The 17,782-nt window shown below is 28.8% G+C and overlaps 1 protein-coding gene across 3 annotated transcripts in view; it reads right to left on the bottom strand.

The window, feature by feature from the left end:
• The window catches only part of LOC123275413 (neurotrimin-like), a 129,662-nt gene that overhangs the window by 26,092 nt on the left and 85,788 nt on the right, over positions 1 to 17,782 (bottom strand). For all 3 annotated transcript variants that reach the window (XM_044743518.1, XM_044743516.1, XM_044743517.1), the window contains one exon: positions 9,837 to 10,044. In XM_044743518.1, coding sequence (XP_044599453.1) covers positions 9,837 to 9,894 — 58 coding nt within the window. In that variant the 5' untranslated portion in view covers positions 9,895 to 10,044. The remainder of the gene's footprint in view (positions 1 to 9,836; positions 10,045 to 17,782) is intronic.

Raw genomic sequence — 17,782 nt, 5'->3', positions numbered from 1 at the left:
ACCAAGCCGTTCAATAAAAAAAAAATATCTACAATGAAAGAGAGTACATCGAATATTACTGCTAAAGTATTTATAATAAAAATAACAATTTAATGCTTTCATGTAATACAAAAATGATGATATTTATCAAGTTTTATATCTGGATAATTATTCGTTATTAGTGATATGATAATCAATGAATATAAAAAAAGTTACAAACGAATGGTTGAAATCCATTTCATCTGTTGAGCAGATGGATTTAAATATTTAATAAAGGTCCAATTTTATGTAATGAAAATCGATTAAAGATGTTAGAAAATATTTAACTCAGTAGATATTAGTTTCATTACAATAATAATTCATTTTCAGCGACTGATAGAGATGATTTCATTATAATCCAAATTTATTACGGTAATAAGGAAAAACGGACCATTTTTATTTGTAGTAGCAATATACAGATATTTAAATAATTATCTAATTATATTATATTATAGTATATTATAATAACGACATGAAAATTTTGAGAACAAAAAGATCCAAATAACAAATTGTTATTATTATTGTTTTTAAAAAAAAATTTTTTTACTACAGATAATCTCGATACAAAAAAATATTGATACCGAAAAATGATAAAAAGAAAATGAAGGCATAAAAGTAGATACTAATATTTTATGTTTCAATGCATATGTTTCATTTTTCCTTTATTTTTTATTTTCAATAGGTTCTTCATCAATGAGTAAGTACTAGAGTTATCAGATAATGTGAAACCACAGTCGACAGCCCATGGTAGATAGTATGCAGTGTACGTGATATAGATTCTTCTGACGTCTATTCATCACTAATGCAAACACATGAGTGCTTGAAAATAATAAAAAAAATATATATATATATATATATATATATATATATATATATATATATATATATATATATATATATATATATTTATAGCATTCCTGAGGCAGAGGAAGGTAAATTAAACAGTTCAAAGAACCCACGAATCAAGGGATTACAAACTTTTCAGTTTTATATTTGTTGTTTTATAAAACTTTTTTTAAGTAGCTGGAAACAACAAATTGGATTTACCTGTGAAGTAGTCTCGGTGCTTTGATTCGAAAACATTCAAGTAGTGGAAGATAATAAAGTGCGCTTGAAGCGTTGTATAGAAAGAAAAGTTTAGTTTTAAAAAATAGAATATGAGACGTTTAAATAATTAAAATAGAGATAGAAGGGCTTATTAAAAATCATTTCTCTAAAATATAAACTATATCGATCGTTAGTACCGTCACATACTTACTGGTCTATTTATTAAGTCAACTATTTATTCATCGTTAAATGTCTGAACTATGTGTGGCTGTACTACTGAATCTACACTAAAAATTCGTGTGAAATGCTCTTTAACTCGCTGTACGTTTAAATAATTCTAACAATTGAATGAATCAAGTGAGGATAATTATTCCATCCGTTAAGTAATTTATTAAAATCGCTTATTTCCTTTGTATTCGATCACTCGAAGATATTGTGTTTACACGAGAATTTAAGTATAAATTTAATTATATACTGTATTCAGTTATATAAACAGTAACAAATATTTAGATCCAAAGTTGTCTATATAAATATATACAGAAATTTGTTGGTTATTGCTCTTGTTGTTGTTGTTGTTATTGTATCGTTACTGCCTTTCATTCACCATTAACGTCGATACGTAAATATAATACGTGGATTCGCTAACGAGGCTGGCCGGATACAGCAGTTATCGGGGCGTATTCACCGCTATTAGTGTTTTAGTACCTACAGTGTTAGCAATATTGTCAAAACTGTCAGTAGTATATCATGTTCACAAACCTGATGTTCTACAACTGTACTGTTTATTCTAGTGCTACTACTCCAATTGATGAGAGCTCGACGTATATTTATTTATTCTATTTGTGAATTCAATCTGTGTGCTTTACACATTAAACCGGATTAAAATGTTGTAGTTTAGAAAATTATCCGAGATTTTACGATTGCTATTACAGTGTGAAATTCTGTTTGGTGACCAAATAGCCCTACAAGTTACGATGTTATCATTCTTGACAGAGGTCGTATATCAACGCTACTTTTGTGATATTGATTTTTTTCGATCCTTATTATAATGTACCCATATAAAAAAATTTTTTCATGATCAATTTGATTATTTTCTTATAACAATCTATTTATTTTCTTACAAATATATATTTAAAAAAAAAATAGTGAGTCGAATTTTATGGATTTTTTTTCTGTAATTAAAACGAAAGATATTTTTCAGTTTTGTTATATAATAGTAACTGAGGCAATATCGGGAAGTAATCTAAAATATTTGATAGAGATTAAAACAGTTTTTTGATGAATCGATTATAAAACTGTATTTATTTCAAAGCATAAATTTGGGAAAAAATTTATGATGAAACTCTATTTCTTTTTGCCTGGGTTGATATTGAAGTTTCACTATAGTATAACCTAAAATTAGATTATTCTATACAAGAATAATAGTGATATATATCAATCTTATGGTACAATAATGTTTATTGTATCAGAATTAGTAATTATCAATACTATCTGTTATTGAAATACTATCAATGTTTGTACAGTTATACATTCAATAGAATAGATTCAATAATTATAATATGTTCCAACTAATACGATGTTGCGCATAACTTATACACGGAAAAAAATTTATTGTTGCTGCAACAGGAGGAAGCCATGTTGCAACAACAGGAAAAAATCCTGTTGTAGCAACAGGATTACTACTGTTGTTGCGACTTGATAGTAAAATATAGTTGGGTCAATCCATGTTAAATCGACCAATAGTTGGAATCGACCCCTATCGACTTGGATAAATTTTGGTCAGAAGTTTTCTTTTATCATACAAGAAACTTCTGTCAAAGGAAAAAAAAAATTTTTTTTCAAAAGATATGCAAATTAATTCAAAATTGCGCGATTTTTCCAGTTTTTCAATTTTGTTTTTATTATATCTCAAACGCTATTATAGATACAGGAATGGCCTTTCGTTTGTTTGAAAGGGGACACTTGGGGCTATTGAAAAAAAAATATTTTGAAAAATGCCAAATTTGTTAAATTTTGAATTTTTGAAAATCGTCAAAAATGACGATCTATATTAAAATTTTGGCTCATTTTTTTTTTTTGTATAATACCTTGTACTGATCTTAAAAGATCCTGAAATTTTTAGAACTGTGTTTTTTTTTTTTTTTAATATGAATTTTTCAATTTCAAAAAAAATTTTTCTTTTGTTTTTCGTAACTTCTAAATAATGTAAAGCTATGCAGATACATAGTATTGTAATTTTGAGCATTAAAAAGTTAAATGCACGACGTGGAAATATTAAATAATAAATTAATTTCAACTTTTTTTTTCCATTTTTTGAACGTAATCTTAAAGTCGGGCTTAACACATGATATACTTTCTTATTTTTTTAACGTATGATATATTTTGTCCGTTTTTTCACTTCAATAACAGTTTTTAACGTCAAATAACTCAAACAGATGTTAATTTACAATAACAATCAGAAATAATGTGGTGATAATATCAATTTTTTTTTGTTCTTTTGAGTACTTGTTTACTTACTCAATCTCAAATTTCAAATCATTTCAAGTGGCGTCGACAACTTTAAATGAAGTAAAGTAAAAAAAAAATCACAGTTCTAAAAATTTCACGATCTTTTAAGATCAGTACAAGGTATTATACAAAAAAAATTGAGCCAAAATTTTAATATAGATCGTCATTTTTCTATTTTCAAAAATTCAAAATTTAACAAATTTGGAATTTTCCAAAATATTTTTTTTTCAATAGCCCCAAGTGCCCCCTTTCAAATAAACAAAAGGCCATTCCTGTATCTATAATAGCGTTTGAGATATTCCAAAAACAAAATTGAAAAACTGGAAAAATCGCGAAATTTTGAATTTGCATATCTTTTGAAAAAAATTTTTTTTATTTTTTTTCCTCTGGCAGCAGTTCGTTGTATGATAAAAAAAAACGTGTGACCAAAATTTATCCAAATCGAAAGGGGTTGATTCCAACTATTGGTCGATTTGACATGGATTGACCCAACTATATTTTACTATCAAGTCGCAACAACAGTAGTAATCCTGTTGCTGCTACAGGATTTTTTCCTTTCGTTGCAACATGGCTCCCTCCTGTTGCAGCTGCAGGAAAATCCTGTTGCTGCAACATGACTGCCTCCTGTTGCAGCAACAATAAATTTTTTTCCGTGTACACAATATGACCATGAAAATTGCCTGGCGCAGTGATTTACACGTAATACCAATAACAAATTGGTAACATGATGAACTACTTGATTCATTTTGTGTAATAACACCACTATAATCAATTAACCAATTCGCTTTATAATATTGTGATTTTATGTTTATTAATAGTCTATAAAAATTTAAACGGAGCGTCATTAGAAGTTTTTTCCGTAAAGAAACTTTTAATGCTATTTGTCGAGATGACAATTGTTTTTTATTGAATTGCTTGACGATAATAATAATCAAAAAAAGAAAAAATTTCGTGCATTAAAAAGTTTTGACTATTATGGTAATAACTTAAATGAATTTTTAATAAATTGGTTATTTTTTTTTTTTATTCATAGTACAACATTAAACTTCATAACTATTTGTTTGTTTGAAATGATTATTATTTTTATTATCATTGTCAAAAATAATACTTTTTTCGATTCATACATGCCTGAGGAAAAATTAAAAAAATAATCACTAACTATTTTTTTTTATCGAATAAAAAAATAATTGAATAACTTCATATCGTTGATTAATCAATGAATTTATTTTTATTTAAATGAAATGAAAAAAAAAAATATTTTTCAAAGCTGATTTAAATCAGCACTTTTGCAATTTGTTATATTACTGAAAAAATTTCGAGTAGAATTATTTTAAAATTAATCTCTGTTAACAGTAATGGATTGGTATCACATAAAATGTGTAGGTTATAAATGTACTATAGATATGGCTAATAAAATTTATAAATAAGTAGTATCACAGAATATTAAATTAAAAAGTTATACGGTGAATATTGAGGTAAAAATAAATCGAAATGAATGAATGAAACATCGCTGGTGATTTAATAAGCGATTTTATTATTTTTCACTGTCCAAGTTTATGATAACTTTTAAATTAAATAAAATCAAAAGTTTTTCATTTCCTCTAAAAATAACATATTTCCATATTCTAAAATGTCCTTCTTGTCGGTATATTCAAGAGTTATTTAATTATCTTCGAAATAAGACCTCTTGTATTCCAATAAAGTAATAATATCGGTTACCAAGATAATTTTAATTATATTAAAGACAAATTGTAACTTAATAAAATTAGTATTGAATTTAAATTATAATCTTGTCATCAATATTCTTCAGAAAGTCCTTGGAGACTAGTTAGGTGTACAGTGAGATACCGAAAACTTTCACTAACTCGTCAATCTTGAGTCCAACAAGGGAAACCACCATCAGGCCGTCCTTACTTGAGCTGATCTCTAAAAGTTTCGAGCCGACAAGACGTTAAGGACGCCAGCAGAAGCTCTCGGTTGTTTCGTCAAACCAAGTATACAATAAGAAATTTCCAATGCATGTACAGGTATACAATATATGTATAGGTAACGACTAAAGTCCTCTAAAGTCTTATAAACTTCCATTCCATTAGACTTTATTTTTATTTTTCTCAATTTATAATATAGTCTTTTTTTTAACTCAAGACCTTTTTACGATAATTTACCCGAAAAAGATTCCAGACTACTTGTCGTCTATTGATGAGTTATAACGTCTAAGGTTTTAGTCTCCAAGACCATCATTCAATATCCGATAATTCTCAAAAGATTATTTCTACCTCTGGCGTCTTATTTATTATTTTATTTTATTTTTTCCAAAGCCGATTAAAAATAATACGAGAATAAAATTAAAAAAAAAAAGTAACTGCTCGCTGGGCTTTTAACTTAAAGATTACTGCTTCAGACAATAAGATTTTATTTTTATTTTAAATTATTTTTATTTATTTTGTTCTTTATATTTTTATGTGTCAATAGTCTCTACCCTTGAGAACGTGATATCGAAATCAAAGAAAAGATCAACAAAGTGATAGCTATATAAAAAATAAATAACAATGAAAAAAGTCATCTCAAAATAATAAAAATTTCACTGACAAGAAAGGCATCAATGTAATCTATGATTCTTAGAGTTTGTATTTCTACTTCGCTTTTTCGATTTGTACTACACTGTACAATACTATACTACACTATACGACAGATGTTTATTTTTTTGTTGTGTATATACATCGAACATCTAAAATAGTATTCACGTATCACAAGCCAACGAGCAATCTCGTCAATGGAAACCAATTCTTTTGTAAGAGTATAACTTGTACACATATGTGTATTTGCACTATTCTGATTTGTCCAGGCTTGTGAATCCACTATTCTTGTGTCGGAATTGAAATCACCGGCACTTGTCTTTTTCACTTGGCCCGAGTACGACTCGAGGTTTTATCCTACGTTAAATTTGTCTCTGCAGTATTATACGAGCAACCTCTTTTACTTTTACTCACCCTGACACAATAACAACAGCACAATGCATATGTATCATTATACTATTGCATTTGCTGCACTTTAAAAACGTTGAAGGGTATTCTCACTATCCATTACAACATCACCAGACTTTTCCTAAAAATAAAAGAGTCAGTTGACTAGTCTACTGCAGGATAAAAAAAATAGAAACACTAAAAGACTAACCACCCTCTTTTTTTCTAACTAAGTACTTGTTCGTCTTCTTTCACTTGTTATGTGATGTTATGTATATGTATGTGTATAGCTACAAGATTCTCAGAGCCATTATTTTTCTCTATGATATTAGAAAATGTACGCAATCTGGAGCGCCGCAAAGCACGCCCGTTGGAATATAAAGAGAAGCCTCGCCGTCTTATACCCAATTCGCCGCACCTGCACCACGTCAAGTAATCGCAGGCACGGCTAAAAAACCGCTTGTCCCTATTTTTACTTTATTTTTAACTTTGAAAAATTCATGACTTCTCGTACATATTTTATACATAAGCGTTACAATAAAAAAAAGTTCTACTATGAGCAAATATCCAGTGACTAGCAAGTTTAATAAATAGGATCACTTTTTTATTATTTATTCAAGTCCTGAATAAAGTTTGTTTGATTGCTCATTATTACTCGATATCTCATCAACTTTTAAGCATTAAATGGCTGTGCACAAACTGGAAATATATAGTCAATTTATATTATTAATAATTTCAAATTGCCAGTAGCGAGTTTCATATTTAGTATCTTGACGAGTAAAATAATCCGATGATGGTAAAACTAAGTATGCTTCATAAAAGTTATATATGCGTATTGGTGAATTTTAATTTATTGTTAATAAAAGTACTTTTGTGCTTTTGTGAACTCAAGGGTTTAATATCAGAGGAGTTCATTTTAAATTAATTATTTTAATTGATATAACATCAGAGAAGGTAGTTTAATATCTACAGTCAGGGTTGCTACGTTCAGAACTTAGTGTACTCGATTGGATGGCATGAATATAGTTTGGCTACCATTTTCGTACTATTTGTATTCTATCTTTGTCTTACAATTTATCTGTATCTGTAGATGCATTATATAGTGGATGTAGGATATATGCATAGGTTTCAATCCCTTCCTTTCGTATACTTGCATTCGAATCACACGACCACAGAGAAAACGATCGATTACACACCAAAGACTAGTTAACTCAAAGTCTACTGAGTCCATTTTGCCGTCTATATACAACCATCAAAGTTTCAACATATGTGTTTTAAGATTATTAATATGGTAAAATGAGTTTTCGTGCTCGAATAATTATTTTGTTTCTTTGATAATTATCATTATGCTGAAATTTGCAGGTTAATTATAATTGAACAAAATTTTTTAAAATTTTGATTTTTTTAGATAAAAAAAAATTAATTTGATTTCTGATTAATTCAAGTAGAAAAATTTTGGAATCGAGAAATTTTTGTTGATTCCAATTGATTTTTTTTTTTCAGTTTGTATAAAGAATGTCTTATTTTTGTAATATAAGCCTTTGATATTACTGGAATTTTCTCATATTTCCTGGATGTATGAAATTTTCTGATAAATCCTGAGTTTCCAGTTCGTAGCGATCCTGATTATTTAAACGCAAAAAATATACGAAACTACACGTGTGAAACTAACTACCATTCCACTACTTTTGCACTAATTTGATTTTGTATCAAAAAAGCTGGTTAAGTAAAATTTTTTAATTAACTAGAACTATTTTAAAAATTAATGAAGAATACATTTACCAACATTTGTAATATGAATCAAAGTTTCTTGATTTTACCAATTTCTTTATGAATAATAGAAACAATTTAACGTGAGTGCATAGCATCATGACAGAAAGCGCTTTCACGTAAGAGATATAAAAAATGTACACTGATGTGAAATATTAAATTTAAAAGTTACTGAGCACATTATGCCATTGAAAATTTTTTATAAAAAAATAGGAATGAATTTTTTAAAGAAAAAGAGACGTCGATATAAATTTTTTTGTAAAAATAAAACGAGTGATTTGTATTGTTAAATTTAAAATGTAACCGTATATATAAAATTGTTATTATTTTTTTGTGTATTTTTTATGAGCATACGCCCGAAATGTGTGTTGGTAAAATCTTAAGTGAAATAAGATCGGTATTCCGGGGACGTTGAAACTGGCTATATTCCATTCGTGGCAATTTAATCTCGTGAATTCTCAGCCGGTACTTGTATACGCCGACTTGCCTCAAATGTTGTAGTTGTGTATAAAAGATATTTCTTTCTTTATTTCTCTTTCTTGCATTTCCTATTTTTTATCTTTCATGTCTCTTTTTCTCTTCCATACGTATACATATATGTATATATATAAATAGTATTTCATTGGGCCGCTGTGTACAGAAACCAGTAAGAGAGCTAGACCACTTACGATAGTCGGTATTTGGAGGTCTCCTCCCACGTGAAATCACCCCTAGAGTTTTTCCTGTACGTTGATTCACTGTACCAAAAAATGTGTAGCCAGGAGACGTAAAATAAAAAGAGTTCGACTACGCTTGAGAGCGTGCTTTGATCGTAAAATGAATTTAATGGGATTGAAACTGCGCCTCTTTTTTCGTACATTTATGGCTAATAATGTTAGACTTTTTTTACTCTTTTAATTCCAATCAGTACGTGCAAAGAAAAATGGGTTAAAATATACTTTTATTACTTTTTTCCAATTAGTACGTGTGAACAGAATTATTAGCGAATTTTTTTTATTATTGGTTTATCAAGATAATTGTCGACACATATTTTTTACTTTTTCATCTGCATTACTAATTTTTTATTTTATACCATCGAATAAACGTCACCAGTGCATTTTTTATCCTTTATATTCAAGTTTTTTTGTTAAAACTAGTACTTGGTATTTTTTTAATTTCAAATAATACAATTTTGTTATACAAATACATTTTTTGCATTTTAAGCATTCAACTCACAACTTTTAAATAAAAATGATACATATTTCAACCAATAAGAAAAAGAATAAGTCTAACAATGCAACCGGCTACTCGCTAACTTAATGTGTAACGCTAAAGCTTTTTATAAAGGGATAAAAGAACCTCTAAATTAAGTTACATTCATTGCTGCTTGAATGTGAAAATTTTTTTGTAAAAAATGGATAATTTCAAGACTTTTTGATTATTTTTATGAAAATTCACCTACAAGTGCGGTTAATTAATGTTCAAATTTACTTAATTTTACAAAAACAATGATATGCAAGTAAAAAATAATGCGATAAAACAATGACTTACCCACAACATCAAGATAGCCAGTCTGACTTTTCATAGGATCTGTATTTATTTGGCACATGTACCAACCACGATCAGTCTCTCGTACCTCTCGAATGTGCAGGAACCAGGTTCGATGGTCACTGTGGGTAACCCCGATCCTGTGGTTTTTGGTAATAACATGATTCGCGATTGTGAGAATCGTCTGAGTGTCAACTCGTAGCCATGCGACCTGAAACATTATTCCATTGTTTATTTATTCATTTTTTGTTTTTAAAGGGATTTATTTTATTATCGTGCATCAGTACACAAAGCTATTCTTTCCGGCTTTACAAAGCTGCAGTAAAACACACCAAAATAACGAGAAACAAAGCTCCCGGTTATTGTTTGGCTATGAACAACGAAAAAGTTCACGTTCATAAACAGAAAGTTACAGACAATTTTCCCGGAATAAAATGTATCATGTATAATACTTTTGGTGGTTGATATCTCTACCTAAAAAATAATAACCTCGCGAAAAAATATGATGATACAACGACGGATTTCATATCATTTTGTTTTGTCTTTTTAAATATATTATAGTTCTTAATTATGTCGTTACTATATTATTCGTTATATGAATAAAAAATAACGCTAATTTAAAATTTTAACTAATATTGAATATTTATAAAATCAATTATTCGAAAATTGACATTTCAGAGGGTATTCTATAAAATATTGAATAAATTTAATATTTGAAACAGCACTTTTAATTCCAACTAAATTAAAAAGTTACCGAATAATTATGTTCAATAAGTCATCGGGTGATAAAATTCCTGGATAATCGATTCTCTTTTTTTATAACCAATTTCTTGTTTTAGTAAAATACAAATACACATATGTATACAACAATTTATTTACATTGCTTTGAATTTTTTTAGTGAGTAGTTTATTGAAAGACCTTCTATAGATTTTATGAAACTTGAAATTCGTTTAGAATATTAAAGATAAAATGTGAACATGTGTGTTGATATTTTTTGAAAAAGAAAATAATTACTTGGTAGATTGGAATAGATATGAAAGACAACAAAAGAATATAAATAAATGTATACATTTATTTCCAATAGTCAGCGGTAGCAGTGGGTCACTACCAATAAAATTTCCGATTGTACCGATATAAGTTTTATTGATTTTTTTGTGAAACCAATTTTTTTTTATCAGATTGCAATGGATTCAAAAAATATCATCCGACAACAGTGGCTCGTAATAAAATATTTTTTATTAGATTGAAAGAACCAACAAGCTATAAAATAACATGGGGTCTGATTGTTATAATGAAAAGTATTTTATTTCGGAAACAATGAATTCAAGTTCAATTACCCGTGTAAAAATGATATGATATCATTATGAAGCTCATATTTTGGCACTAATATGAGATTCATATAAGAGCCATATCAATACTTTGGAAACCCGTAATACATGTGAGAACGAATCTTTTTTAAGTAGATTAGTAAAATTTTCATTTTTTCTGTTAATCAGAGGAAATATATAACAATTGAGAAAAACAGTATTTTTATCATGCACTATACTATTGAACTACTTAACTTTCCTCCTTAACTTTCTTAACTTGGAAGAATATTTAGAAAAACATTGACTATCTTGGTTTAAAAAAAATTTTTAACTGAAAAAATTTTTTCGTCTTAAGATAATTATTTTTTATTTTGAAAACAATTTATATCGTCCTAAAAATTTCTTTAATTTAATTATTTTGCATTATTTCTTGTATATAGTTATGACTCAATAGCTTTATATCACGATTTAAAAAGTCTAACAATATCATTGTGATTTTATGCAGATATGATCATCATTAAATTTTGAATTTAATTCAATATCATTATGATTTCATAATGAAATTATGTTAATATCATCATGGTAATACTATCCTAACGAATTTCCAACAGTAATAAAAAATTTTTTTCTTGAATTATGAATAAAAGGCAACAATATCATAATGAATTTGAAAGTTCAGCCTGATTCCATCATGAGTTTACGCAAATACTATTATGACCAGTATGAAATTATGCGTTTGTCACTATGGATTGGTCACGAATCCCCATGTGACCGATCTGTGTAGATCAAATTTTATAATAAAACATAATCAAATTACTAAAAATTTTCTTTCTCCAACAAGAAAAATAAAAATTTTATAATCTAGTTAAAAAAAAAATTCGTTTCCATAAGTATTTTACTAATTACAGGTTTCAAATGTATTGATATTTATTTTGAAAAATGCTTTTTTAATGAATATCATATCAGTGGTTTAAAATTACCATTTTTTTGAATTTATTCCTGGAAATGGAGTACGGTTAGTTGGTATTAATTATTAACTATCTGTTATTATAAGAACATTAATGTGAGAAATATGGAATATAAATTAAGTTGAAAGTTGATAGAAATAGCAAAATTACCGTGCTGTAAATTGCGATGGTCCATTGCAATGATATATAAATTAAACTAGAGTAATGAACTTTATGAACACAGCGAGTATATTTTGTTGAACGCACGTGTGCACATCACGTGTATGTGGCAGTTGCAGAAAATAAAAGATGTACATAGAAGGAGAGTTCAAATTACTGAGTTAGTTGTTGATGGGAACAGAAGAAAAGATAGATATAGCAAATGTGAGCGAAGAGCACAAGCCGGCTCTCGCGGTTAACAAAATTGAAACAAAAGTTATAGTATAGTAACCAGTACAGCTGAAAGCTAAACAATTGTTCGACGCTTCAGATCCTAACAGACGTAAAGTACTCATCGCGCTAACAATTTACGCTTTATCTAATCATACACATATTCGGATCATTTCCTTCGCAGTAATACCTTCAAAAAGATGAATTCAATTCTATTAAGTTGTCATATAATGGTTTAAAGTATTGCAGACATTATCTTTTATTGTTTCATGTCATATTTCTATTTGATAATTACATTTCTTTATCACAAAGCGTTGTTTTGTAGTTTATTTGTGAGTTTATCGACTCAATTCTTGTTCATATTTAATTTAATACATTGATTGGTTATTTTGAGTAAGCTCGATATCTTTAATTTCAGTGGTAACTTGAAATGAATGAATAGAATTTCCGTAAGTTTTACTGATTAATATTTTTCTAAAAAAGTTATGATTAAATAAAACGGATTGTGTGTCGGCAATAGGTGTCATAAAAGGTTATTTTTAAAAAATGAGAATTAATTTGGAATATATTTAATTCATGTATAAGTAAGTGTCACATGAAAGAATGAATCTTTTAATTTGTGACCTAAAATTTATATTATCTTCGTATCGACAGTATTACGAAATCAGCCGGAAACATTGTTTAATATTTTTATAAAATGACAGTAACTGCTGGATTATGTTTCAATTTTATAGTCAAAATTTCATCCACATTGATAAATCAATAAATTATTGACACTGCCTTTCTCACGAGATAAAATTAATATACACTATTTATTATCATCAATATATTTGAGCTTCAAATCCCTCAGTAATAGGTTGTGCAGAATTATTATCCAGATGTAGAATGAATAATATTCAAAATATGTTATTAATTGGAATAGTATGGAGGTATGTATTATAAATTTGATGGTTGAATATAATCAAAATCTGTAATTAACGCGAGTAACTACAGAACGAAATTGGATGTCTGTCTTTCATCAATCCCTTTGAACTCTTAATAATTCGCAACACACTTTATCGGCGAAATCCGACGATTCACACATGATATACTTGAAAATAATTTCAAAATTAGTTGTAAAAACATGGATCGAGTATTGATAAGCTTCGAAATATTCGCAAATTAAAATGTTAGTACTAATATCTCCCTTGAAATCGTCTACCGAACTCGCTTTTGATAAATATTAATCATGGATACGTATAATTTTCATTTTTTTTGTATAAACATTTTCAAATAATCAAAAAAAATTTTTATTCAGATAAAAATTATTGTTAATTATGTTATTTTGTAGTCTGTAGTTACGAAAATGAATTCTCAAGTTGTATTACAATAATCGTATTAGATAATTATCGGTAACGAGAGTTACACAGACAAAGCCAATAAAATTTAGCAACGATATCCACCTTCACCGTGAGCTTCGAGTTTATGAATCCACACCAAAGCAATTTGAATGCAAAGATATCATTCGAATAGTCAAACTATACTATATACTAGATACTAACATGTTCAAATATAGAAACAGAAAAGCCATACGAGCACTATCTCGACTACAATGCAACTATTATCTTGGTAGAATGCTAACAAACTCGCGCTCATGTCATTAAGGTCACAATACCAGGTATGCAGAACCCCTTCAGACACATCCGGATCATCAATGAGACAAATACAAAACATAACCACCGCTCCGTAATGATATTCTGCCCACATATAATTACTTTCCTCCATTTATGCAGCATTCAGTTCTCATTGTTAAGAGCTTCATGGTCAGTTTTGTTGGCTTGGAAATATTATGTCGAGTATCACTCTGACGTTCCTTTAAACTCCCACATTCCAAGTAATACTAACCCCGTGTTTAGTTACTTTTCCGCTTACCTCTTACTCTACCTACAAGAGTTTCTGAATACTGAATAAAATTAATATTTATGCAATAATTTTTTGTACTTGATGCTAGTTTTTTCTTCCTATATAGGATATAGGAATATAGGATAAATATAAAACAAATTTATCACAAATTTGAGTTATATATACATTAGAAATAAACTTTCTTTGTTGCTGTAAGATGGACAGCGGTGCTTCTCGGCCTATCTTACCTTACCCCTCCCCAGTGCTCTGTTAGCACGTCTGGGGATATTTTAGGAGTATTTAGTAGCATAATATTAAAAATTTTATATTTGCTATTAATTTGTTGTATTCATCACAAATTTGAGTTACATATACATTAGAAATAAACTTTTTTTTTTTTTTTTTTCCTATATCCTATATTCCTAAAAAAAACAGTACTAGCTGTTTTTAGATATAAAAAGTTCTTTACTCGATAAAATGAATTCTTCAACTATTGAAACCAAATGAAAAGTGTGTTTAGATCTCGCGCGAATGTTTATATCGATATCGGAGATGGTGTATTCATTTTTCCACAAGTTATCATTATTATTCTTTTATATCGTGCGGGGAGAGAAAGAAAAAATTGTAATACCGTTCTTTGTACGTTTTGAACGTGTATTATATGATGAACATATAAAGACAGGAGTAATATTGCCAAGGTAAAGCTCCACAATGTACAATATAGCGCAGCAATATATCGGTATAATACGTATGCAAGGTTCTCAATACTATTGCGCTCTACTTTGCAAATGCTATATATTCTTTTGCAGCGATTCAACCATTTTCTTTGAAGTGACTCTGAAAAGTGCCAGTCAGTTGTCATGTGAACATATATCATATAAATATATTGATGTGTGAAATACATCGGATCCTTAACTTTTTTTTTATTTATATGATAAAAATGTTTATTTTCTTATTTTTAACCTTAAAAAACTTTATTTAGGTTTTATTTGTACGATATGAAAAATTCATAGGAAAAATATAACGCGGTGGGTCCACTTGAATTTCGCGAGACGTTGTTAGAGTATTCTCGCATGTTTCACGTAACACTGAGTGGGAATTTAAACTGCGGCAAGCGTGCAGCGACCCTCTAACCGCATGCCGTTGCACCGACTCGGCGAATATAATATACACTTGTGACACGCCTGAGCAGTAAGAGAATTTTTTTTTTTTTCGTTGTTTTTTTTTTACGCCAGCTTATTTTTTCCTAATTTTTGTATTCAATTTTTCGCTGAACATTTTTAACTTCCCGCTAAGAAAATCGAAGATTTTCAAAAATCGGGAAGTTATTGGTTTTACCCCGTTTTACAAAAATCGAGTTTTCATCAGATCTCGACATTTGAAGGTCACAGGAAGCTTCCCTGACTATCCCCGCGAGGGTGTCACTATGTCTGTATGTGTATATATATATATATATATATATGTGTGTGTGTGTGTGTGTGTGTGTGTGTGTGTGTGTGTGTGTGTGTGTGTGTGTGTGTGTGTGTGTGTGTGTGTGTGTGTGTGTGTGTGTGTGTGTGTGTGTGTGTGTGTGTGTGTGTGTGTATAAGTATGTAAACCTCTCATAGCTTATGAATGGCTTGACCGATTCGATCGCGGTTGGCGCCATTCGAAAGGGCTTGTCCAAACTTAGATTTTATGTATAATTTGGACCGATTCGGACCAATAGATTTCGAGAAATCTGAAAAAAACTGTAAAAAGTAATTTTTTCAAAAATAGTTTTTTTTCAATAACTTTCAGACGGCTTTATCGATAAACTCACAAAACTTATCAGCATTTGACATTGAAAAACCACATCGATCGCCGCTTATCCGGTCAAAATTGGTTGATTCATTTGAGAGATATCGTGCAGGAAAGAAAACCCAAAAAAAGTGTTTTTTCGGAATTACTCCGAAATTTCTAGTTTGATCAATTTAAACTTAAAGATTTTTTAAAAGGTTTAAATAACTGTGTTGAATGCCGCCAACTGCGTAAAAATCGGTTCATTCATTCAAAAGTTATTGCGGTTTGAAAACTCAAAAAATAGTATTTTATCAAACTTTTATTAGACTTCTAAGCTCGAAGAGCTCAAAATCATAGAAATGTTATCTGTTTGAGCTCGGAGAGCTCAAAACAACACATAAGCTGTATTTTTGAGCTCGAAGAGCGCTCAAAAACGGCATAAGTGCAATTTTAAGTATCCAGGTATGAAATTAGCCGGAAGTTGCAGGGATGGCCTTCAGGGTCAACCGTTTTCCTAATTTTTTTTATTTTATTATTATTTATAAATACTATAAACACGTTTAGTTGTATATGTTAGCATGTATAATTAATTCTGAGATCAGTGGTTCGCGTTGGCTACTAAATTGTAGCCGGTGGTTAATTAAATTCAACTGGTAACATAGTCGCTGAAAAATGTATATTTATAACCGTAGTAACTAGATAAAATTTATTTATGTGAGGGTTTATAGATATAACACGATTTTTGCTGAATTCAGGCATTAACTGAATATATATTAAATAACAATATGATTTTATTTGAAGTAAGTTATCGTTGAGTGATTAATGCTTCAACTTTTGGACGACAAATTTATTACGATAACGTAATACCTACTACTACTACTACTCGTACTTTGAAGGAGAATAAAAAAAAACTTCAACTTTTATAACGATAATCGATAGAATAACAGACTTTTTTTTGCATTTTAATTCGAGAAGCTTTAAAACAAACAGAGGAAATTATTCAAGGAGACTTTTATTTTAAAAAATGTTTCTTTTTTTTTTGTCATAGAGCATGGTTTTGAGATTGAATCTGAAATGTAGATACGACGAGTGTTCTGACCTAGTAACGGAAATCGTCAAAGGCTTTAGAATATTGAAAAAAAATATGATAAAAAAAATTAAAAAAAAAAGTCCTCAATTTCTCATTTAACTCATCTTCAATTTAAATTCATTAGTATATTAAATCCTTGGTGAAAAATAACAAACGGCTTGAATGAGTTGATAAGTTAAATGGTTTAATTAAAATTTTTCAGGAGTAGTGAAGAAAGTACATGTTAATATTAAAAATAAATAAATTAAGTACTTGAGTATTTGACTTACATTTTAATTTCCCCACTTATTGATATACACTCGAATTAATATTTCAGTAAATGGATTTAGTCAGTTAAATATAATTATTTTTTTTTATTAGGTTGCACTATTTCTTACTGCAATAGTAGATCTTACTATTACATTCGTTTCAACGATAATACAAGTATTTCGTAACTTAGGGCAAAGGTATTCTATGAATGTGATCGCAATATTTAATTTTATTTTATCCAAATGGCAAGCTAGCAAGTAAAGTCAAATGTTAAGCCTCAAATACTGATTGAATGAAGATCAATCACAACTGTTAAGTACAAG

Source organism: Cotesia glomerata, linkage group LG1 (genome assembly GCF_020080835.1).
Source record: "Cotesia glomerata isolate CgM1 linkage group LG1, MPM_Cglom_v2.3, whole genome shotgun sequence".
In the NCBI taxonomy this organism is placed as follows: Eukaryota; Metazoa; Arthropoda; class Insecta; order Hymenoptera; family Braconidae; genus Cotesia; species Cotesia glomerata.
This window is presented reverse-complemented; position numbering and strand designations above follow the sequence as displayed.